The sequence below is a fragment of the Myxine glutinosa genome, chromosome 5 (assembly GCF_964187855.1).
Source record: "Myxine glutinosa chromosome 5, kmMyxGlut1.1, whole genome shotgun sequence".
NCBI classification, from domain to species: Eukaryota; Metazoa; Chordata; class Myxini; order Myxiniformes; family Myxinidae; genus Myxine; species Myxine glutinosa.
Genome location: NC_136265.1, coordinates 206,507,643 through 206,533,031, shown reverse-complemented (window position 1 = coordinate 206,533,031; position 25,389 = coordinate 206,507,643). Strand labels below are relative to the sequence as shown.

The window sequence follows — 25,389 nt, the reverse complement described above, 5'->3', positions numbered from 1 at the left end:
CTTCATTGGGAGTGCAACCGTGTCCCTCAGGTGAACAGGGACCCACCTGGCAAAGTGTGTGGTCTAAGGCATGGAACCATGGGACCAGTTCCGTCAGGGCATCAAGGTACATCGTGAATGAAGCCTGCCGCAGAGAACGCACGTAGACCAGTACCAACATCTCTAGTTCCAGCACAGTTGCCCAGTACTGAAAGTTGGGAATGTCTTCTCCTCTCTGGTGACACAGGTCTTCGAACTCAGGCAGGTCTTCTGCATCATCAGCATATGTCATACAGTGGCGTTCATACGCACGGTGTTGCAGGATGTGCAGTGCCGCTGCAGTGATTTGATGAGCTCTTCTTGTGCGGGTGACGTGGGCAGCTCGCAGGAAGGAGTCGGCCGTCCCTGGCGTTGCAATCTCAGCTTGCAAATCTGCAAATATCTGCAAATCTTGCAAAAATCAAATCTCTGAATCTGAGATGGCGCAATATCCAGATCTTTTCATAATATGATAGTCTACTAGTGTGCCAAATTTGGTGCTTGTATCACAAAATGCACAATTCTTTTGAATATTTGGGCTAAGCCGCCCCACTATGAGCACTCGTGTATGGTTTGCCTCATTAAAAAGCCTCAACAATGAAATGGCTGCCATGTCATGTGCTGAAGAAGAAATCCAGAATCCACAACATAAACACAAAAAGGGAAAAATTCCCGTCTTTTGCTTTCGCAGTTTATGAAAGAAACGTCAGTGTAAAGAAACCATGATGCTCAACCTCGAAACTCCAACTCAGACCGTGAAGGTAGAAATTCTTTCACAACAACACACCCTCATCAGGCAATTGCCTTGTTTTCGATCTGCTCAAACACGTCTCTTCTTTCTCCCTTCCTGCCCAATTACAGGCATCCGAGCATACAAAAGACAAACACAGCCCGGTAGGACAATTATGCTCGGTGATATAGCCTTGATATAAATATCGTGTAGTACAAACCTGGTATTATCAACCCCCCTACCTGTCAATCCTCGGCCATCTAATCCGCAGCTGTCTCGCTTGCCACCTTTCTAACCCGGTTCTCCCATCTCATTGTCACCCACTCGATGAGGTTAATTGCAGCCGCCAGCTAGGCCTGCGGCCCACTTACCCACAGAGGCAAAAAAGACGTCTCGTTTTGCACAGTGGACACTCCTGGGTTAAGTTATATACACTCTCATTTCTCCCGCCTACCTCGCCATAAAAATTAGAAACGTGAGAAAGGTTTCCTTGGCTAAAGGCGTCAAACGATTCAGCAACTAAGTAGTGCACCAATGCCAATGTGGTGACACTTGTCACATTCAATTTTTTTTTTTCTTTGGATACAAGATCGAGGCTCGTGTAAGAGCTAACATTAATCACAAAAAAAAACAATCGGACACATAAAACATACAATAAAGGGAGCGGGAGACAAGATAGGGAGAGAGGAGGAAGCACACAAGTTCAACATTTGAGAGCAGGGACATCGGGAGATCTGTGGGAGGGAGTGGGCTTGGGGGAAGGAGGTGTGGGTAGGGGTGTGGGAGGGGGGGGGGGGGGGTTGGAGAGGTATAAAACACATGGACATGATTGCATGAATTGCATGAGACTATGAAGACACGTTGTCTTTTCCAGCGGCAGACGCGCTACCCTGGTGGTGGCGAGTACGTAGTGACAGTACCGGTTGACAATAATATGACAATAAACATATAATAAAGGGAGCAGGAATCAAGAGGGGGAGAGAGAGAGAAAAGCACACAAGCACAACAACAGTAGAGAACAGGGACATTGGGAGATCTGTGGAAGGGAGAAGGCTGGAGGAGGGTGAAGGGGGGGGGGGGGGTACGTGGCATAAAGGAAATGAAGACTACTAGGCCTTTCAGGAATGACGTCGGAGAATGAAAGAGGTGATTTGGGGTGTTTTAACTGGGGTAGAAAAGATCAAGGTTTTGGATGGGAGGAGAAAAAAAGATGGTGGTGAACAGCTGTTTTGAAGACCTGGAGGGAGGAGTGGGATTGAAGCGTGTGTGGAATTTGTTCCAGAGGCGGGATAAAAGAGGAATGAAAGAGTGAAGGTGAACAGAGAGTCTTGATTTTGGTAGTTTCACAAGAAGAGGGTTGTTGGCAGATCTTGTGCGACCTGTAGGAATATTTGGGGGACAGAGCACAGACACAACAGGGGGAGCTAGGCCAGAGAGGAGTCGGTAGAAGACAGAAAGACCACCAACCTGCCTGCGGTGAGTGAAAGGCCCTCATAATCAGCTTCATCGTGGGAGATTCCAATAATTCTGAAATCTTTGGTTTCAACAGCGTGAAGCCGAGCTAGGTGTGAGGCAGGAGCACCAGCCCAGAGGGGAGAACAGTATTCCATTGAGCTGCGGATGAAAGCCTTGTATGTGGTGAGAAGCTTTGTATGTACAGCTCTTGTTGAAAAGACAACATATAAATGATGATACTAACAAAAACAAACTGTCTCCAAAAATATTTATAGGATATCTTGGTGATGGTAACATCAGGTGGTGATGTTTGTGGATGCCTACAAACTTTGCTCATGATGTAAAAATGTGCGAGAGGAGATATAATACAGGACAGACAGAGGGAGAGACATTCTGTGATTTTATCTATAATAATAAAATACAATGTATGTCAGTCAGTCAGTCAGTCAGTCAGTGTGTGTCTTCTCCATATCTCCAAAACCATGAAAACGAGAGGCCCGAAACTTTGCATGCATACTTATTGAACTCCAATGGGGTGCGAGAATGAAAATTTGGTATTTGTGTGTGTTTTAACACCCCTTTTGAAGATAATTTAGAGGGTGTTCATCACAAAAATAAATAAATAGGCCTCACCAAAATGGTGGTGTGCCATCTTGGTCAGCCCTCTGTCACATCGCTGGGTTCTTCACCCTCTGGAGTCTACAAGCCGATTCTATCGGCTTGTCTCTAATCTTGTCTCTAATGTCTCTAATAATGTCTCTAATCTTGTCTCTAATGTCTCTAATGTCTCTAATCTAATAATGTCTCTAATCTCAAATTTGAATGCGGTTAGAGCCGATAAATTCGGCTTGTAGACATTTCGGCACATGCGTGAAGCCGATATAATCGGCTCGTAGACTCCAGAGGGTTAAGCCACCATTTTGTTTCGGCCTATTCAAATGTGCCTTGTCTTTGAAACATGATCTACTCTCATGTACTAATTAAACTATATAATCAAAATCTGCGTTCGGCTTTGAGGATCGGATCTCGAAGTCTAAAAAAGTGCTGAAATCTGGAGTGAAATCTGTAAATTTAAGAATATTAGCGATTCTTATAACTAGAGATGTCAACAAGTCACCTGAGCCAAGTCTCAAGTCAAGTCTCAAGTCCTCGAGGGCAAGTCTCAAGTCAAGTCTAAAGTCAAGTCTCAAGTCCTTGAGGTCAAGTCTCAAGTCAAGTCTCAAGTCCTCGAGGGCAAATCTCAAGTCAAGTCTAAAGTCAAGTCTCAAGTCATTGAAGGCAAGGCTCAAGTCCTTGAGGTGAAGTCTCAAGTCAAGTCTCAAGTCCTTGAGGTCAAGTCTCAAGTCAAGTGTCACGTTATAATGCCATATACCATAGATCTTGGTTCTGTGTTTAACCATTAATATATAATCAAAAGGTTTCCACAAGTCATGAGCTGGTGTTGTTTATATGAGCTGAATGAATTTTTTGGGCATGTATATTCTGTAAAATAAATGAAATGAAAAAAATTAAAATGACAAAGTTTAATTGCTTTAACTCAAACTCATTGACCAGACTCAGTGGTGTAATGGTTACATTTGGTGACCAAAATGGTTACAATCGGCAATGAAACTCAGTGAGCAGACTCGATGTTTTGCGTGTCATTAATCTTGGTGATTCGGCTCCGAATATGGAAGGTTGGTGATTCAAATCCCGGCCAAGTCATACCAAAGATTTTGAAAATTGTACTTTGCTGATCCGTTGCTTGACGTAGAGAATTTCAAAGGACAGAGCACAGCAGACGATGCCCCATAGGATGGCATATATGGCGAGGAGGGAATTTTTTTATACCACACGTTTGACATACAGCACGTCTTTTATTCAATGCACCTTCAAAATGTATATCAGCAAATAAGATCACCCTCGGAATCTCCGACAAGCTGCAGATAAGGAGACAGAGGGTACACTTGCTCTACTTGCTTTTCTCTGTAATTTCCCTCCTTTTACTCCATGAGACACATGCATGTGTGATCGGAGGCTCGGAGCTCAGCCGCACTTGGGGCGCTGTATAACTAATACCTTTTCTAAGCTCGGAACATGTTTTTTAGGCCAAGTCTCAAGTCAAGTCGCAAGTTCAAAATTTGTGACTCGAGTCCAAGTCCCCGACTCGAGTCGCCATCTCTGCTTATAATAAAGTGGCACTGACAGACTGACGGTCTGTATATGGTGGTACTGACAGAGACAACAACAGATGCTGCAGGTTTGCGAGAACAACTGAGTTAGGAGGATTGCGGGAGTGAAGAGGGTGGATAGAAGGAGGATGGATGACCTGAGGGAAGACATTGGCGTGCAGACGAGCTTGATGGGGAGATTGGTGAAATACCGGCTGAGATGGGCTGGACATTTGGTGTGGATCGGGGAAGATAGAATGGCAAAAAGAGCGGATAGGTTGAAGGAGCAAGGTCGGAGGAAAAGGTGTAAACCACGGTTGAGATGGGAGGATTGTGTGAGGAGGGATTATCAGTAAGGTGGGGCAGTTGGAGAGTGGAGAGAGTTGGCCGAGGACAGAGGGAAGTGGAGGAGGATTGTGGTCAAGTCAAGGCAGGGCAGGAGCTTGGTGCCATCAGACCCCACACCTTATAAAGGAAAGAGGAGGAGGAGGAGGAGGAGGAGGAGGAGGAGGAGGAGGAGGAGGAGGAGAAGATAAAGGAAAAATAATCCTGGTGTTGGTCTAATAGTTAAGGTGGCTGGCTTAAGATATTAGGGTCATGAGTTCAAGCCCCTGTCATGCCATTAAATAACACAGGTGGGATGGCGCAGCCTGTCATCCTTCCAAGGTCGGCAAAATGAGTACCAGCGTAACTGGAAAAAGGGGGCACTGCATCAGTGGCAAAGCCGTGCATGCAGCAACAATGCAACCAGCAGTCACAGGCTGCATACAAAATAATAATAATAATAACTCCAGAAAATAAAATTTATTTTATGTTCTCTTTTATTCATGAAAAAAAAAAAAAACACAAAACTACACAAATATGCTAATTAGGGGTAAAGTTTCGACAAATTTTAAAGTTGAAGTCGCTAAGCCTATTTTCCACATTCCCCTCAAAGTTTACAGATTTGTGCTTCACTGGGATTTTCAAGAATGTAACCCCCACAAAAGGCAAGGCCCTTCTGTATACACTTAAACACTGCGTGGGGTATCGTGCTCTATGAACTCTTTGGTTAACAATGTTTTCCAATCTGGTGGTAAATTTATTCTTTTATTCCGTTAGGCCCAGCCAAAAGTAGAATTTTGTCAAAGTGTTTTGACATGCTGGATAACGCCACGGCATTCCGATGGGTGGCACCTTAAAATTGCAGAAGTGCCCTTCGGGTTAAATTTCAGAATACAAAACAATTTTTGTGCTTCTTCTGAAAGTTACCTGAAAAGTTACCTGAAAGTCACGAGCCTCGATTCAGTATACAAAAAAAAAAAAAAAAAAAATGTTAGATGGTCGATATTTTATGATTTCTGAGATTTTAACATTTAATATCTCAATAGGTTATATATATCATTTGCCAATAGGTGGCAAATGAGGTTATATGGAGTATAGTGTTATGTCGGTGGGGTCGTGCTATGTAGTCAGGTAGATTTGTGTAGGTAACATGCTCCGACTGTCGTGAAGAAGAAGAACCACCACCATGTAATAAGTAGAGAATCTGTTCAGCCAGAATGTCGGATGAAGTTGTATATTTGTCCCCATTACAAGGAATGGGGCATGTTAGCTAGTTATAGGGATTATGTTAACTACTTCCCTGTTAGTCGTTCCCTATGTGATTGATCCTTTGTCCCTTATGGCACCGCAATAGACACTAGTGAGAATGGCAATTAAAGCACATTAAATAATAATAATAATAAAACCAACCAGAAGCCAGTTCTGAGCACTGCCGATGGGATACCACCAGCTACATCACCACAAAGGTCAGGCAGGCCGAGAGCCACGCCCAGAAGGGCAGTGATTGGGCGTGAGTTGACCAACATGAAGGCTGGAGCAAGAAGCAACTCGCTGATTGGAAGAGAAGCACAAATGACATCAGAGGTCGGACGTAAAAACCACGACCAGCGAGGATTCTCTCTCTTCTCCCTCTTCTCTTGGGCCTTCTCGTGCTGGATGTGAAAAGAGACGGTTGAGCGCTGATGATTCTCTCCCCTTGTCTCCACGTTCTGGACCTCGGTGCGGGCGGTAGTGTGCCGAGACCTTGTTGGGGATTGTGAGGAGGCCGAGTTGCGAATGAAGAGCTGGGAATGAGGAACGACGCGTGGACGAACGCTCGGGCCTGCGCGCTTGAGGCCTGGTTCCGTGCACGGACTTCGCGCCAAGGTGTGTTCGCGCGCACGGACCTTCGGGGCCGTTCGCGGAATGACGAGACCAGCCAATTGAGTTAAGTGCACAATAAATCACACATCTTTATTTTCATTCCAGTTTTTCCATCCCTTTTGTCTGTGTTTGGTTCTGTGTGCGGGAGCGCTCCATATAGAAAATTTATTTAGAATTGCACTTTTCTTTGTCCCGGCATACTTTTAATAAATCCTTTTGTTGTTTTCCTTGAATATTTTAAACCTGTTTTTCGTTTGAGTAATTTTCTTTGCAGGCTTTGGGACTGCCAGCGGACAACAGGTAAGACCCTTCATCTTCCCTCCCCTTTCTTCCTCCCGCGTATATATAAAATCCGCTGTTTGAACTGAACGCCCAGGAGTAACCACCATCTCTTATCTTCCCCCATCCAATACCTTGATCTTTTCTACCCCCGTTAATTCACCCCAGATCCACTTTTTTGAAATACCAACTTCTTTCCTGGAAGTCCTAGCAGTGTCCATGTGTTTTATACTTCTCCCACGCCCTACCCCCTTCCCACGCCTCTTCCCTGCGAAGCCCTCTCCCTCCCACAGATCTCCCGATGTCCCTGCTCTCAAATGTTGTGCTTGTGTGCTTCGCCCTCTCTGCCCATCTTGTCTACCGCTCCCCTTATTATATGTTTTATGTGTCCGTTTATGTTTTTTGTGATTAATGTTAGAGCTCTTTCATGAGCCTCGATCTTGTATACAAAAAAAAAACCAAAAAAAAAACGCTTGATTGCCTTCCGTGACTCTCCCGGTGTTAACTGAGAGCAGTCACACGACAATAGTCTAGATTCTGGATGGTGACACGGGTGCATACAAAGGTTTTTGTTTTCCCCTTTTGTCTGCATCTCCAGCACTGCTGTGATCATTTATCATTTTTACTTACTACAGTTTAAATGTCGAAATAAATCACTGTTCCTACAACCCGATGCTTACAATCAATCTTTATAGATGTCCGAGGATTTAATCCTCTGTCCCCAATGCCTCTTTAAACCAAAACAAGAGCATCAACATCAAAATGTCTTCCTTCAGATTCAATTGACAATTAATGAAACCATCATTTGTTTCGCCTCATGTTGTATTAAAATGAAAAGGTTCCCCAACCAAAACGATGTCACAGCGTATTGTGAATAGAAAGAAAAATAAATAAATGCACCATAGAAACAAACAATAGCAATCATAATGCTATTATTATAAAACAATAAAAGGGGAAAAGGGAGGGGAAAAAACCAGGGTTTCATTGTCCCCAGGCGGTGATTTAACGCAGAGCATAATGGCTCTCCTAAAGCCCACAGCGGTCGTAAACTGCTAAGCGTCATGGTGCAGGCTCGGCCGAAATGGAGACATTTGAATGCAGCACTCAGCTCATACAGTTTATCAAACCTGCAGGGGGTACACGCTGGTGGGACACATCCTCGTCTATCTCACAAGGGGTGTTCTTGCAGTTGGCACAACCAAATTCCAAACAATATACAAAGGGGTGGGTGGCCTGCCTGGCAACACGATCCCCAGTCTGGCTGGAAAGTTATTCGGTGCATTTCCATTAAACCGCTGTGCAAATTACGAAGAGATTTAAAAAAAAACGGCCGAGTTGGTTTGAAATGATCAGTGTTACCCAAGCAATGTGTGCAGGACATGTTAGCACAGCTGCGATTCCATACGAGCATGAATAAAAATGGTGCCTCCAGATTGGAACGATACAATATGCCGTAACAATCCTTATGGACACACCTGATAGTCTTTGCAAGCGGCCACCTTTCCACGTTCGGCCCACCAGTCTGCACGAAAGTCGCTGACGAGTCGCGCTAGCAGACGGGCGTATCTCTCCGTGGCGGCCTCCACCGCTTCCCGGCGTAACCGTGCGGCCTCGCTAAAGCAAGGGGGTCGAGGACGGCCTCCACGCGTCCGCTCCACCAGCTGCGCCAAAACCAGAAAGGCCGAGTCCACGTTCACATTCTCGTGCGCAGACGTTTCCACAACGGGTGCAGATACCTGCCAACAAAGAAGGGTCGAGAAGGGAGACAGAAGGGCTTCGCCGTTAGCAAATGCACATTGAACCAGGATTAAATTACGAATTCAGCCCACTGGTTGCATCATTATTTAAGTCCAGTTGTACCCACTGAAGGATAGTAATTTGGCCAGAGCGCGGATGATAACTCACGTACTCTTTGGTCAAAGACATATCAAAGGATCTTTAAAACCCACCAGCAAATGTACCACGAGCTAAACATCCATCAAAGGAACATCAAAGTCACTGATGCAATGCCCTCTCTGCAAAGCGCTAGTCTGGGGGTTTAGAGTCGGCTGAGAATCAAACCCAGACAATATCTCAAAACCTCTGCACCATCCTAGGGAACCAAAGAAAGGGATATTAATAGGAAATGCATGAGATAGGAAAACTGTGCTTGAACTATGATGACATTTGGTTAGTGTCTAGGAATAATAATGTTAGAGACAGATACCTCTACAGTACGAACCTTTCAATCTCAGTATTTGTTGTGGTTATAAATATAACTTCAAACAAAAGAACTTAAAAATGGAACGAATACACATTTCAGGGTGAGATGTTCATATATATATATATATATATATATATATATATATATATATATATATATATATATATATATATATATATATATATATATATATATATATATATATATATATATATATCAGTCACTATAAAAAAAAAAAACTCTGTGACCCTTTCAGTTTTTATATCAGTCACTATGCGACCTTCATATCATCAGTGTATGGAAAGCCTCACTGCGTTGCCCTGATGAAGCCCCAACAAGGGCGAAACCAGGTCGGTAACTGTGAGTTTTGCATGCACTTGTGACAGTATCTGTATTTATAATCCGTAATAACGCACTGCTAGATGGTTCCTCTGGAACTTTGCAGGCAAGGCGGACGTGCATGGCGATGACGTCATGTTGTCCGCTCATTAGGTTGGAGAACCAGATTACAGATACCATTATTAGTAACTCCCAACCGCAACCAGGTCGACTCCATATGATGAGTGGATACCAGAGATAACGTCACCGCGTGGCAGGCGGTGCTTATCGCTCCCAGCAAGGTGCAGCAGCAGCTGTATGGGACACCTTGCTGGCGGTTCTCCACTGATGATATGAAGGTCGCATAGTGACTGATATATATATATATATATATATATATATATATATATATATATATATATATATATATATATATATATATAGTTGAGGTCTGGCAATAAAGTTCCAGGACTGATGTTTTCTCTCGACAGGTGGCAGCATTGGTTTGGGTTTCATAACTGTGCGTGCATTGTAATGTTCCTGTCGGTACTGCATTAGCCATTATATCAATCGGTTATGTTTTGTAGCCGTACTGGAGTTTAAAAAAAATTACAATTGTTGCAATTGTGTTCTGAAGGTCATCAACAAATTTATGAAGAGAATCATCATCAATTTTTTGGTAAAACTAAAGAAACGTGGCATGGACATGTTCGGCAAGTTGAAGATGGTGCACGGGAAGATGCTTTGAGTGGGCTTAGAGGTTTGCGGGAGGAAGGAATGATGTTTGAGGGAGGGAGGACGTGAATTATGACGTGGTCGGGATGCCCATCCATTGCCAAAACGGACAAAAATATCTAAAGGGCGAGAATGTTGTTCCAATCTGACCGACGTCTGAAACTTCAAGAAAAGGAACTCATTTTGCATCAAGAGAAGAGATCCAGCGCTGTGGCCAATGAGCTAAGTGGCCTTTCAGACAACAACTTTCAAGGGTGCTTTGAAGCATGCCAGTAACGTTCACAAGCATGTTTAGACTCCCAGGGAGATGTCTTTGAAGGTGACCACTAAACATAATTGGTACATTTAGAAAATATTTTCTACTGATTTATTCCTGGAACTTTATTGTCAGATCTCATACATTCCATATATAAATTAATTAATTTGGTACCTTTAACCTAAGAGTACGTGAGTTATCGTTATCACCACACCCTGGCCAAATTCCTGTCCTTCAGTGGCACAACACGATTTCAATAATGATGCAACCAGTGGTATAATATATAGATATTTTTAATTATATATGTGTGTATATATATATATATATATATATATATATATATATATATATATATATATAATTGCTCCTCAAAATGTATTCTTATGTATAATTCATATCTCATTAAGTAATAAGCTACAAGAGGAAAACAAAACATGGAGACATTTGGATGATGACAAGAAATAGTCTGGCAAGAAGTTGATTGTAACTAAAATGGTGAAAGTCATATCAAAGGACATTTATTCATTGTAGATTAGAAGGGGTGCCGGTTTCATAAATTGAGAATAAATTGATAAAAGCAAGATAAGAGACATTAATAGGAGAGAAAGGAGGGCATGGAAATGTTTGAGTTGTGGGAAGAGAATGAATAAGGATGAAAAGTGAATGTTGTTTTTTTTCAAAAATGAATTTATATATTTATATATATGCAAAAAATATATTAATTTTATTTGAATATATAATACTGCTTCCCTCCTGCCCAGTTAAATTAAATCAATAGCCTGACACATTTATGTAAGCTGGTGTTGGTGTAGTGCAGGCATGATGGGCTGAATGGCCACCTCTTGTGGCAAAGTTCCTTGTTATTCCTTGTTATGGTTTGGGGGAGATAAGAATAGAATGGATCACACTGTGAGGGTGAGGTAAGGGATGGTTGGAGAGGATCAACAATTCTGCCATATTTACAGTTACACGAAAAGAATATATGACCCAAAGGCATTCAAAATATGTGTTTTTAAGGGGAAAAGGAGAAAAATGTAGAGAAAGACATACAGGTAGAGGAGGAAAATAAATGACCGAGGCCTACTGGAGTGGGCATTAAAATTCTACCATTTTATGTTGGAAACATTGAGACACAGCAAACTAGCATGACTGTCAGGCTGGTTCCACCAGCTGCTGACTAGTTGCCATTATTCCTGCTGTGCTTTAACTGGCAAGCAAAGCTCAGAGAGCTAGCTGTTGACATACCAGTTCCAGGTCCATTATAAATAACGAGCCTGCATCGGGCCTTTCATGGGGAAGTCAATGCCCACTGGCCATCCATGGGACAGGCATTCCAGCAAAAGTGTGTGGTAAACATTAGTGGCATACCCGGGAGAGGATGACTGTGATACGTTCGTGTAAACACGTGCTTGTTTTTCACATTACATGCATATCACGTAACAGCAATCTCCCGTCTCTTTCCATTGTGACAAATTAATTCGCACAACAAACTTCACCTATTGTTAAACCATGATCGAATCAGTACATACAGTCACGTGAAAAAGTAAGTACACCCCATGTAAAGTTTTGACTTTTTCAACATATTTCAACATACAGCTATTTGATCTTCATTTCAACAATATTGATAGATAAAGGTGATATAATATAACAAATATTATGAAACATTTACATTTTGTAGTCCATTGTATAATTTAAATAAACATAAATGCAAATTTCGCATGTGGAAAAAGAAAGAATTCACACCGGTGAATTCCAAGAAGCTATTATTCGTGCTTAGAATTGATATGATCTCCCATGTCATTACCTCCGACTTACAGATTCTCAACTAATGGTTACTGTCAGAACGCAGTGGGAAACAAGAACAACAAGAAAGAGCAATCAGAGATTGCAGACCCTCGCCAGGATGTGTTTTCAGTGGTTTTTAAGGCTTTTGTGTTAAAACAAATATGGCGGCCGAACCACGTGACCGATGACGTCCTCATTATTATTTTTTCCCACCAATTTATCCCTAGATTATGCTCAAGAAATTTCATCTTGATCGGATGATGTTTTGTACTTGTCGAATTATGACATCATCATTAACAGATGTTATTCCACATGGAGAGGTCTTTACAATGCGCCATGTCTCAATTTGTTCTATACAGCGCTTTCGGAGATATAGAGGTGCAAATATTTTCGGTTTTTCCAAGATAGCGGCAGAACCACGTGACCTGTGACGTCATAATTATCATTATAAAATTCTGCTGGTGGATTTGCACCTAGTCACGTGAAAAAGTAAGTACACCCCATGTAAAGTTTTGACTTTTTCAACATATTTCAACATACAGCTATTTGATCTTCATTTCAACAATATTGATAGATTAAGGTTGATATAACATAACAAATATCATGAAACATTTACATTTTGTAGTCCATTGTATAATTTAAATAAACATAAATGCAAATTTCGCATGTGGAAAAAGTAAGTACACCCTTGGCTCTAATAGGTGGTATTGCCCCCTTTGGCAGAAACAACCTCAAGCAGGCGTTTCTTATAACTATCTATCAGTCTCTGACATCGACTGGGAGAAATTTTTGCCCACTCCTCCATGCAGAATTCTTTCAGCTGTGCGATGTTTGAGAGGTTTCTTGCATGCACAGCTCGTTTCAAATCCCCACACAACATCTCGATGGGATTTAGATCCGGGCTTTGACATAGCCATTCCAGAACCCTCCATTTCTTTCTTTTCAGCCATTCTTTGGTGGATTTACTGGTATGTTTAGGGTCATTGTCATGTTGCAAGGTCCACCTTCGGTTGAGCTTCAACTTTCCGACAGATGGCCTCACATTATCCTCAAGGACCCTCTGGTACAATGAAGAATTCGTAGTGGATTCTATGATGGAGAGCTGCCCAGGCCCTGATGCAGCAAAGTTGCCCCAAACCATAATATTTCCACCACCATGCTTTACAGTCGGTATCAGGTTCTTGTGGTCAAATGCTGTCTTTGGTTTTCGCCAAACATGTCTTCTGGTACTGTGGCCAAATAGCTCTACCTTTGACTCATCTGTCCAGAGCTCATTGTTCCAGAAGTGCTGGTCTTTGCCTAGGTGTTCATTGGCAAACTTTAGTCTTGCCCTGATGTTCTTTCTGGACAGCAAAGGTTTCCTCCTGGCACACCTCCCATGCAGATCAAATTTGTGCAGCCTCTTTCTAATGGTAGACTCGTGCACATTGACATCAACAGTGGCAAGAGCTACCTGTAGGTCCCGTGATGACATTCTGGGGTTCTTGGAGACGTTTTTTTCAGCATCTTGCGGTCTGCTCTCGGGCTGAACTTGCTGGGGCGGCCTGGCCTGAACAAGTTGGCAGTTGTTTGGAATCTTCTCCACTTGTAGATGATCTTCCGGACAGTCGAATGATTGATTTCAAATTGTTTGGAGATCTTTTTAAATCCCTTCCCAGACTCGTACGCATCTATAACCTTCCTTCTGAAGGCCTCAGAGAGCTCTTTTGATCTAGGCATGGTGACGACGCACACGTCAACAACAAAGAGCAAACCAAAGTAAATGTCTGAGGTTTAAATAAGACAGGTTCCTCCAAGATCCTCTCTCAAGATGTTCTAATCATTTGCACCTGAGCTGGTGCGCCTGATTCTAATTTTAGGTGTTTGAAGTAGTGATAAATGTAGGGGTGTACTTACTTTTTCCACATGCGAAATTTGCATTTATGTTTATTTAAATTATGCAATGGACTACAAAATGTAAATGTTTCATGATATTTGCTATATTATATCAGCTTTATCCGTCAATATTGTTGAAATGAAGATCAAATAGCTGCATGTTGAAATATGTTGAAAAAGTCAAAACTTTACATGGGGTGTACTTACTTTTTCACGTGACTGTATGGTGAAAATTTCCTGTCAATCGGACCAACGGTTGCAGAGAAAATCAAATTTATTCTGTATGGACAAACAAACAGACAGACAAACGGACTCAAACGCAATACCCTCTCCTCAGGCGAGGGTAACTAGAACAGTACTCGGTAGAGCGTATACCTCCGCCAGGCTGAACAGTTTACATTTTGTGTCCCACTGACAAGCCGGATCTGCATCCGGGCCTGAACCAACATCAAATCCGCGTGTTCTTGTCACCTAAAGAACCCATACACCTAGTTTTGTCATAACTCATCCACAACTTTTTGAGATAATCATGCTATTTGTCATTTTGGTGCTATCACTTAAATAAAAAAAAAATCTCGTATCCGGATTCGGATCTTCTCCAAAATCGAATCGATTCGTCCTCATCACACACCAAACCTCTCCACCAAATTTCGTCCAAATCCGTCCACAACATTTTCAGATATCCTGCTCAAAAACAAACAAACAGACAGACAGACAAACAGAAAGGGGTGAAAACATAGCGAACATGACCAACCAAACAAAATGAATGATTGGAGTTCAACCTGCTGATTGGGAAGGGGCCCAAACAATAATACCTGTTCATTGAGAAAGTAATCTATTGGGCCCTGTTTTGTTTTACCTTGTTTTGTGCAATATTGTGCTACTAGGGGCTCGTTAGAAAAAAAAAATTTCTTAAGAAAACCAAATACAACTGTGAGAACCTCCTGCACTTTTTGTGTTACTGTCTAAGCCTGGTGTTGGCTTATCGGTTAAGGTGGCTGACTTAAGATCTTAGGGACTTTAGTTCGAGACTGTCTCTGCCATTAAATAACATCAGGTTGGTTGACTCAGCCTGTCATCCTTCCGAGGTTGGCAAAGCGAGTACCAGCTTACAGGTAAAAGGGGCACTCCGTCACCGGCACATCCTCACTCCCAGAAATGATGCAACCAGCAGACACAGGCTGCATCTGAAACAGTAAAGTCTGTCTCCCATAGAGTGACTGCCTAATTGCATCGACCACATATCTATGGTCACCGGGATGGAATTCATTCTGGTACAAATGTATTGTATAGAAGTGTAAGAAGGAAGGGTGAGGGCTGTTAGGGGAGTGAAGTTAGAGGGAGAATTGTAAGGATAGGTGTGTAGAGAGTCAGGTGTACGAATACAGAGGTGAAAAGTGATAAGTGTGGTGAGAAGAAAGAGCTGGAGATATGATGGCTGGGGACATATTCGGTCGTGAATTGTATGAACATACTGCATGCGACTCCACATTATGAAGAATTTGGAAACGAAGGTCATTCAGGCACCGTCGGTTCGTCCGACAGAATACCACATCATCACAAAAAAAAGCACAAACTCTAGACAGCGATGACATCACCAATAATTTCGAAGTGAGGCAGGATTGCAATAAACTAGGGTATCAGCAAATTTAATGAGACCCAACTATACAGTGGCAAAAACAAAAGATACCAAATGACAGCACGAGCTCATTTCCACGGGTTAAATGGAAGCGACAGAAAATGATGCAGTACAAATTAAATCGTCTCTCAACTGGAAACTGCACCGCCTATTAGTTAGCTTGTATGATCTCACAAGCAAGGAAACCGAATGAAGAAAAATGCATTTCACACCAAACAACACCAACATGCCGCATGACCAATAATTAAAGAATGCTCATGCATATATGCCAGCTTGTAAGGGGAATGCTAAAGCAGTTATCAATCTGACATACTGTACGTACAAGTTACGAAAAGGGTAAAACAGAACTCAACAAGAAAAAGAGCAATCAGAGATTGCAAACCCTCGCAGGATGTATTTTCAGTGGTTTTTAAGGCTTTTGTGTTAAAACAAATATGGCGGCCGAACTACGTGATCGATGATGTCATTATTTTTTTTTCTCCACCAATTTATGCTGACATGACGCTCAATAAATTTCATCTTGATTGGATGAAGTTTTGTGCTTGTCGAATTATGATGTCATAATGGAGGGACCTATGACTTCTTCATTAATATATTTTATTCCCCATGGAGAGTTCTTTACAATGAGCCATGTGTCCATTTTTTCTATTCAGCACTTTCGGAGATATAGAGGTGCAAATTTTTCCGGTTTTTCCAAGATGGCGGCCGAACCACGTGACCGATGACATCATCATTTTATTTTTCTCCACCAGTTTATGCCGACATGGCGCTCAAGAAATTGCATCTTGATTGGATGAAGTTTTGTACTTGTCGAATTATGACATCATCATGGAGGCACCTATGACTTCTTCATTAACATATTTTATTCCCCATGGAGAGTTCTTTACAATGAGCCATGTCTCAATTTTTTCTATTCAGCACTTTCGGAGATATAGAGGTGCAAAGTTTTTCGGTTTTTACAAGATGACGGCCAAACCATGTGACCGATGACGTCATCATTTTATTTTTTTCTCCACCAGTTTATGCCGACATGGCACTCAAGAAATTGCATCTTGATTGGGTGAAGTTTTGTACTTGTCGAATTATGATGTCATAATGGAGGCCTTGGGCCTAGAGAGTTTAAAATTGGGCACAGTCTATTCCAGGGCAAGACAAATATGTGTGTAAAGTATGCCGATTCTATGTGCAACGGTGTAGACGTAGTACTGCGCACAAACAGACATACAGACAGACAAACAGACAAACAAACCAACCAACCAACATACTTGCCGGAATCTTTTTCGGCAAGTAACAAACAAACGGACTCAAATGCAATACCCTCTCCTCTGGCGAGGGTAACTAGAACGACAATCGGCAGAGAACATACCTCCGCCAGGCTGAACAGTGATAGCGGTGATTTGGATCGATGGTGAAAAAGCACTTAAAAATTTCTCGTATCCAGATCTGGATCTTCATCAAAATCTAATCATATTGTCCTTATCACACGGTTAACTTCTCCACAAAATTTCATCTGAATCCGTCCACAACTTTACGAGATATCCTGTTCACAGACATACACAGACAGACCGACACAAAGACACAGAAACAAACAGACAGACATGGGTGAAAACATAACCTGTGTCCAGCGGCAGAGGTAAAGTAGAAAGTCGAAAGGGGAGGTAGGCAGAGGAAAATAAAGTCAACCCAGTGGCCATCTGTCAAACCAACAGCACATCACAAAAAACTGCAATCAGCTTTCTTGGGCCTGAAAAATCCAGGAATTAGGATAATCATCTCATTCGTCTTTAATGGCCACAATTATTCCTGCGTTCTTGTGGGGTTGGTTTGGCGAAGCTTGGCCCAAGTCTTTCACGAACCGGCTGGTCAGGCCTGACATTTGACTTAAGTTATTGCAGGAATTAGTTTAGGGTCCCGGCGATAGCTCGCCTTCACTTCACAAAGGACACCGTAGGATTTGTAACGTCCACCAGAGGCGGATTTAGAGGGTTATGACACTTAGAGGAGGGCGCAAGCGGTGCCGATTGTATTGTTCCGATTGTATTGTTCTGATTGTATTGTTCTGATTGTATTGTTCCATGGGTAGAGGATTTCAGTGACTGTGGATGAATTATTTCCATAATGTGATGCTCTGGATAATCATTGATAAACCCTCATGACTGAGCACTTCTGCTGAATAAATCTTTCTGTTTTTATCACTTACACAAGTACTTTTTCTGTCTGACAGTGTATGTTTTCCGTCTAATTTCGAATCCCGTTTTTCAAAATCAATCCCCAAAATCAAAAGATACGGGGATAAAATGCCTAAAATTGAGGCATGAATATTTCTCCCCAGATTGCAGGAAAACGCATCCAGAGCAGGATAATTTTCAAATTTTCCTGCGAGAGGACCCCCAGACCGCCCCCCCCCCACCGCTACAGGCTTCTGGCCTTCGGCCCTCGCGTTACAGCTTCGCCCTCATCAGTTGCGCGCCCCCCCCCCCCCTACAGGCTTCTGGCCTTCGGCCCTCGCGTTACAGCTTCGCCCTCATCAGTTGCGCGCCCCCCCCCCCCCTACAGGCTTCTGGCCTTCGGCCCTCGCGTTACAGCTTCGCCCTCATCAGTTGCGCGCCCCCCCCCCCCCTACAGGCTTCTGGCCTTCGGCCCTCGCGTTACAGCTTCGCCCTCATCAGTTGCGCCCCCCCCCCCCCTACAGGCTTCTGGCCTTCGGCCCTCGCGTTACAGCTTCGCCCTCATCAGTTGCGCCCCCCCCCGCCCCCCTTATTTGGAAATCCCAGATCCGCCCCTGTCCACCAACTAATGTTGGCAGATGGGACGTCTAGTTTAACGTCCATCTGAGGAACGGCACACACATTAATGAATCGCCCTGCCCGCGAAACACGGGGATGACAGTTTATAGCTGGGTTGGGATTCAAACCCACACTATACCGCTTCAAGGCGAGTGTGCGTATCTCTAGAAGGAAATAGGCTACACACACACACACACACACACACACATATATATATATATACATACATACAGACTTGGCATTTAATATGGAATATTTTTTTTGTGGGGGTGAACTTACTTTTCAAGATGTCTTAGAACCAAAAGTTCATTGGAATTATGTTGAAATTATTCTAGATTTTGTTAATGTGACCTTTAAAAGAAACAAAAACCACATTTGACATTTCGAAACAAATAAATTGATCCTTGAAAGTGATGTAAACTGATATCGAACTCAATTCATGGACAGTACTGTGTTAAACTTCTGTACGTTTTCCAGAAGTATCTCTTTATTTTGCACATTAGCCAAATTGTTTTTTAAACAAAAACAAAAGTTAAATTACGACTGGGATTACGGACAGTAAAATTAGAGTTCAGTACTTCGTGTAACCCCCACGAGCATTCAGCACAGCACGTAAACGTTGAGTCATGCTGTTCACGAGATTTGCCAAGGTTTGGACAGGAATCGCTTGCCATGCAGTGACAATAGCCTGCTGCAATTCACGCACAGAGGTCGGCTGCTGGTCCAAGTGGTCGATTTGATGCGTTAATTCTGCCCACAAGTTCTCTATGGGATTCATATCCGGGGACATGGCAGGCCACTCCATATGCTCTACACCACAGTCAGCAAGAAAGTGTTGGATCATGCGAGCATGATGAGGCCGTGCATTGTCATCTTGGAAGACAAAGTTTCCTCGAAAGGCTGCACGAGCAAATGGAAGCAATGTTTCTTCCAGAATGGCCCTGTGCTTAAACTGGTTCAGGTTTCCATTCAGAACAACCAGGTCAGTTTTGCCCCCTGCATGAAAAGCAGCCCAAACGGTCACCCCACCACCTCCAGCTTGGACTCTTGGCACTATACAATCTTTGTTGTAGGCTTCATGCACTTGTCTGCGCACTCGGACGCGACCATCTTGACGATAGACCAGAAATCTAGACTCGTCACTGAAGATCACGTGATTCCAGTGTCCTGGCTGCCATTGACGGTGCTCTCTGGCCCACTGCAATCGGCGCTGGCGGTGTTGTCTGGTCAGGCGTGGCTTTCTCAGGGGACGCCTGGCACGATAGCCTGCTTGAACCAGTCGTTGGTTGACTAGCCTTCTGGATACAGGCACATTTGTCAGTTGCTGCCACTCAGCCCTAAGCCGATTAGCTGATTTGGTACGGCCATTGCGGACTAACCGGTGCAGCTGGCGATCATCCCTCCTTGTGGTTCTGCGGGGACGTCCTGGCCTCGGTATTGGAGTAGGGACACCCCTCTGAGCATTTCGTTTCAGGATCTTTGACCCCTGACCTTGAGTGATGCCATACTGCTGAGCAATAGCACGCTGTTTCATGCCGAAATTTCGTAAAGCCACCACTCCATGACAAACAGCATTGTCGAGTTGACGGACCATCTCCAGAGGAAGCGGCAATAACTTTTGGAGACGTGCAGCAGTTGTTTTCCACTAATACAGAACGCAACAACCCCTGTATACCCGACTGTGAAGCCAATCATCAAATGCACCTCTCCGTACATTTTGCCACGCCACCTGTGATATAATCCTGTTGTTGACTTCTTGCTGCGACAGACAATCAGGGTCATGGTTCTTTAAACAAATAAATCACCAAAGTGTAAAAGAAACTCACTAGATTGATATACTGAGTTAAGAAAGTAAACCCAAGTCAAGAAAAAAAAAATATTCCATATTAAATGCCAAGTCTGTATATACCACCATCTCTTATCTTTCCCCATCCAAAACCTTGATCTTTTCTATCCCCACTAATTTCACCCCAATTCCACTTTTTTGAAATACCAACTTCTGTCCTGGAAGTCCTTGGTGTTCTTGTGTTTTATACTTCTCCCACCCTTCCCACGCCTCCTCCCCCCAAGCCCTCTCCCTCCCACACATCTCCCTGCTCTTAAATGTTGTGTGCTCTCAAGTGTTTGTGTGCTTCCCCTTCTCTTGTCTTCCGCTCCCTCTTTTTATATATTTTGTTTGTCTGGTTGATTTGTTTGTGAAGTAAATGTCAGCTTTCACGAGCCTCGATTCAGTATACGAAAAAAAAAAAAAAAAGGTACAAAGGTAAGCAGTAACTTCGTTTTTCCACATGCGAAATTTGCATTTATGTTTATTTAAATTATACAATGGACGACAAAATGTAAATGTTTCATGATATTTGTTATATTATATCACCTTTATCTATCAATATTGTCGAAATGAAGATCAAATAGCTGTATGTTGAAATATGTTGAAAAAGTCAAAACTTTACATGGGGTGTACTTACTTTTTCATGTGACTGTATATATATAGTCAAAGGTCTTTTGCTGCAGTCTGAGATCTTTTGTAATCTGAAGCAAGTTCTCCTCAAGGATTTGCCTGTATTTGGCTCCATTCATTGTTCCCTCTATCTTTACAAGTTCCTCAGTCCCTGCCGCTGAAAAGCATCCCCATAGCATGATGATGCCACTGCCATGCTTCATGGTAGGGATGGTGTTAGATGGGTGATGAGCAGTTCTCGGTTTCCGCTAGACGCAGCGCTTTGCATTCAGGCCAAAAAGTTCAATTTTCGTCTCATCAGACTACATAATCTTTTGCGTCATGCCCTCAGATTCTTCCATGTGCCTTTTTGCAAACTCCAGACATGCTGTCATGTGCATTTTTCTCAGAAGTGGCTTTGGTCCCACCATTCTCCCATAAAGCCGAGATTTGTGAAGTGCTGCATAGACTGTTGGCCTTCCGGCAGGTTCTCCCATCTCAGCTAATGAACTTTGGAGTTCTGTCAGAGTGGTCATATGGTTCTTAGTAACCTCCCTGACCAAGGTCTTTCTTGCCTGGTTACTCAGTTTTGTCCGACGACCAGCTCTAGGACAAGTCTGGGTAATTCCATATTCTTTCCATTTCCTAATGATGGAGCTCACTGTGCTTCTGGGAACTTTCAACACTCTATTTTTTTTTTTTTACCCTTCCCCAGATCTATGCCTCCTCACAATTCTATCTCGGAGTTCTACAGACAGTTCCTTATACCTCATGGTAGAGTTTCTGCTCTGACATGCACTGTCAACTGTGGGTCCTCAGAGCGAACAGCGAACAGACCAAGGCTACACCGGCCGACTTTTATTCTCAGATATTTTTGTTTTATGGAAATTCCTGACTCTTGTGACTTTTCCTCGGATATTGGCTTCAAGTTGTATTAGTATGCAAAATTTCAGCTTTCTAGCACACCTAGAAGGTACTAAACATTTGTATCAGTGAGTCATTGGTTAGAAAGACCTTTATATGCATGATTTTAAAAAAACAGAATATAGTATCACAATGTTCCATTTAAACGAAATGCATGAAGTTTGAATTGTACTTTGCTCTCATCCAACATGCTGAGGATGTTATCAACACGCAACAAAAATAAAGTTTTCCTTTTGTATTCCCAATTTCCTTCAATCTTTTGGATAGAAAATGAGAATCAGTAGGGGCCTTCTCTTCCCACCATCCCCAATTTGTACCAAAGCCGCAGTGGTGTTTTTCTGAATGCTTTCCAATTGCCAAAGCATAGCAGGGAGACAGATGCTGGCACCACCTTAAAAAAAGAGAAGATATGCAGAATGATTATAGCTAGCACAGGGAGGTGTAACGGAACCGGGTAACATCTGGAGGCTCAGCTATGAAAACAAATTATATTTATGTAGCTTTTGCCCTCCTACCCTATGCATATAAAACATTTGTGCACGGAGACAACTGACGGGGACTCACTTAAATTGATGGTTCTGGATGCTTACAAGCCAGGAGCCATTCTACGGAAGCTGCTCGAGGCAGAATCAGGAAAGGAACATCGTGTGAAATCCTTCAGACAGGACAGCCAACCTAACATTGGTGCTTTGTGATGCTAGTTCCAGTCTCATTTTCTCATGGATCGAATCCGGAAGACAACAAAATGATAAAGACGAGCAAAAGGCATAGCTTGACTTCAAACAGAGAGACTTAACACTACGACTGCATGATCTCAGCAAACATGGAGTATATAAACAAACGATAAGCAGAAATAAAGAAGATCTCCAGTGAGCAGCCACCTTGAGGAGTTGGAGGAAAGGGATGTTCAGTGCAGGTACAGAAAGGAAAGCAAACTCAAAGGCCAGGATTCAATATAATTCTCATAAATATCTCTGTAGGCAACATTTGAATTCTGCTGGAGTGGCGGAATGGCAACATGCTTCATTCAGTAAAAGGCCCTGCGATAATCAGCTTCAAACTTTGTGAATGTGTTCAGAGCTAAGACGTGATGCGGAGTAAAATAGCCTACATTTGAAGTAGAGGGCAGCTCACTGCCTATCATACCCCTATGAAGATTCTCACATTATGCGTAAATGGAATGGGTAAGGGAAAAGATTATTATGGTTTTTAAAGTTGCAATTAGTGTGAGTCTCAAAGACAATGCACTGACCAGGAAATCAAAGATCATGTCCCAAGCGCACACACCACTGCCGATAGAGCCATTTGTCCAACTAGATGATTTTTTTTTGCGATGTATCAAGTGAAAGATAAGTATATGTACATCACTGATGATGATTATGCATGAGGACAAAAATGAAGCACCAAGAGAGTGTAATAAAAATAAATGGATGCACAAAACTGTCAAATAAAGCTTTATAGCCATGTATAACCATTCACAAAAAGATCTAATTTCTTATGAGATTTGGCAGAAACGTGATGAGAATCTCATCAAATCTGATAAATGATTCAGATTGAATGAGTATCTTCAACCACAAGCACGTTTCATGCTATTGCTTTTTGTATACCATGTCGAGGCTCGTGGAGGAGTAGAACAGAAAAGAACAGTAGAAAGAGAGAGGGGGAGGGAGGGACACATTAACAGTGGGATTGAGGGACAAATAGAGGGAGGCTTGGAGAAATAATGGATGTGGGGAAGAATGAGGGCAGGGGGAGGATACAGGAGGTGAAAAAGATGGACACGGCCACAAACTCTCAATTTCAGAAGGTGGAAGGAAAAACCCGGAAACACAGAAGGGTGTGGGCTTGGGGAAGGTTAATGGGGATAGAAAATATCATGGTTTTGGATGGGGTGATGATCCGAGAGGGTGGGGAACAACTATCTTGAAACATTGGATGGAAGAATGAGATTGAAGTGACTAAGGAGAAAGGTTCCATTGGTCAGGGAAAAGAAAAGAGGAACAAATGAGTGGAGGTGAGCAGGTTCCCCCCCCCCCCCCCCCCCCATTTCACCAGAATGGGGTTACTGGCAAATTGCGTGCACCTTGCAGAAACCAGTCGGGAAGGACAAAGCATGGAAACGGCAAAGGATGCAAGACCAGAAATGAAGTGCTAAAAGCAAGAGACCACCGAGCTGTCTGTGATGTGAAAGCGATAGGCCAAGAGACCCAGCTTCAGCATGGGAGATTCCAATAATTTGAAGGCCTTCATTTCCTCGGCGTCAAGCTGAGCGAGGTGTGAGGAAAGGGCGCTAGCCCAGAAGGTTCAGATGTGTCAAGAAAACACTTTGTAAGTTGAGGAGCATAAAAGGAGAACACTTCATAAAAATACAGTGGAAAAATGCATGCTGTGTCAGGGCAGAGATACAAATGGCATGTCCACTAGCTGAGGCCTTGGTGTGTAGGATAGACACAGAGACACACATTCCACAATACACTACAACCACAAGTTACGGTTAAACACAGAAAATTGGACGAAAACACAATCAGCAACACAGAGAAGAAGCAATAACGTAAATACTTGATGGATATGGTCCAGAAAACTGAGCTTTGATGAACCGGAAGGAGATACTACACGAGACAACATCTAACGCATTCAAATCGGGAAAGGAAAAGTTTCCAACTTTATTTGATGTTTTGTATGCAGGGATTGTTGCATACGTAACCAGAGGATAAACCTCTGGCCATGTGCACAATGAGCAAGGTAGATCTTATTTCCAGCGGTTTATCCTTCTTGTAAAATGTAATGTCCGAAGCTGCCTTTCCAGATGTTTATGGACCATAATCAGAAGGATGATTTTTGTGGCATGTACTACTTATCCTTGTTATTTTGTATGGAGCACGTGGCTGCAAGTAGCATCATTTGCTGATGGCACAGCTGTGCCGGTGATGCAGTGTCCCTTGTAGGCTACAGCAAGAATTCGTCATTTTTTTTATTTTTATGTTGAAGGCTCCAGGAGTGGCTCTCATTGAGGCCAGGCCTTAAATAAAAGAGAAGGAAAGTGTACATGATGAAAAGTGTATGATGTTTGTTTGTGAGAAAGAGATGTTGAAGCTAGCCCAGTACCTATAGTTTGAGTGAGACAGAAAGTAAGACCAGCAATCCTGACATGGAGAGTGTAAGATGGTTCTGGGCACCACTTTAACGCTCCAAAGTCAGAACGGTAGTACTACCCTGAGCGGTTGCTGTCTAACAACCGACTACCTAAAAATCTGTTTCAGGGTGCCTGTGATAGCTCACCTACTCTTTACTAAGGACATTGTGGGATGTTTAACGTCCACCAACTAATGCTGAGGGATGGAACGCTCAGGCGAATGCCCAACTGAGGGACAGCACACACATTGATGAATTGCCCACTCTGCGAAACACCAGAATGCCAGTTTAGGAGACAATGTTTGTCTGGATCAAAACAGCAATAGCAGGTACGGCACATGCTTCCTGTTACCACCGGCTTGTATTTCACATCATTGATGGTTATGCTTAACGAGACAGGCCTCAGAACACTATGTTGAGGGACATCTGCCTCAAAAGGTATAGCATGGGATAGTATTCCACCTAAAGCAACTGACTGTT

At 42.9% G+C, this 25,389-nt stretch overlaps 1 protein-coding gene across 2 annotated transcripts in view; it reads right to left on the bottom strand.

Moving 5' to 3' along the window:
• LOC137426472 (rho GTPase-activating protein 5-like) overlaps positions 1-25,389 on the bottom strand; it is a 137,056-nt gene that overhangs the window by 87,124 nt on the left and 24,543 nt on the right. For both annotated transcript variants that reach the window (XM_068115036.2, XM_068115034.2), the window contains exon 2: positions 8,295-8,555. In XM_068115036.2, the coding sequence (XP_067971137.2) occupies positions 8,295-8,555 (261 nt within the window). The remainder of the gene's footprint in view (positions 1-8,294; positions 8,556-25,389) is intronic.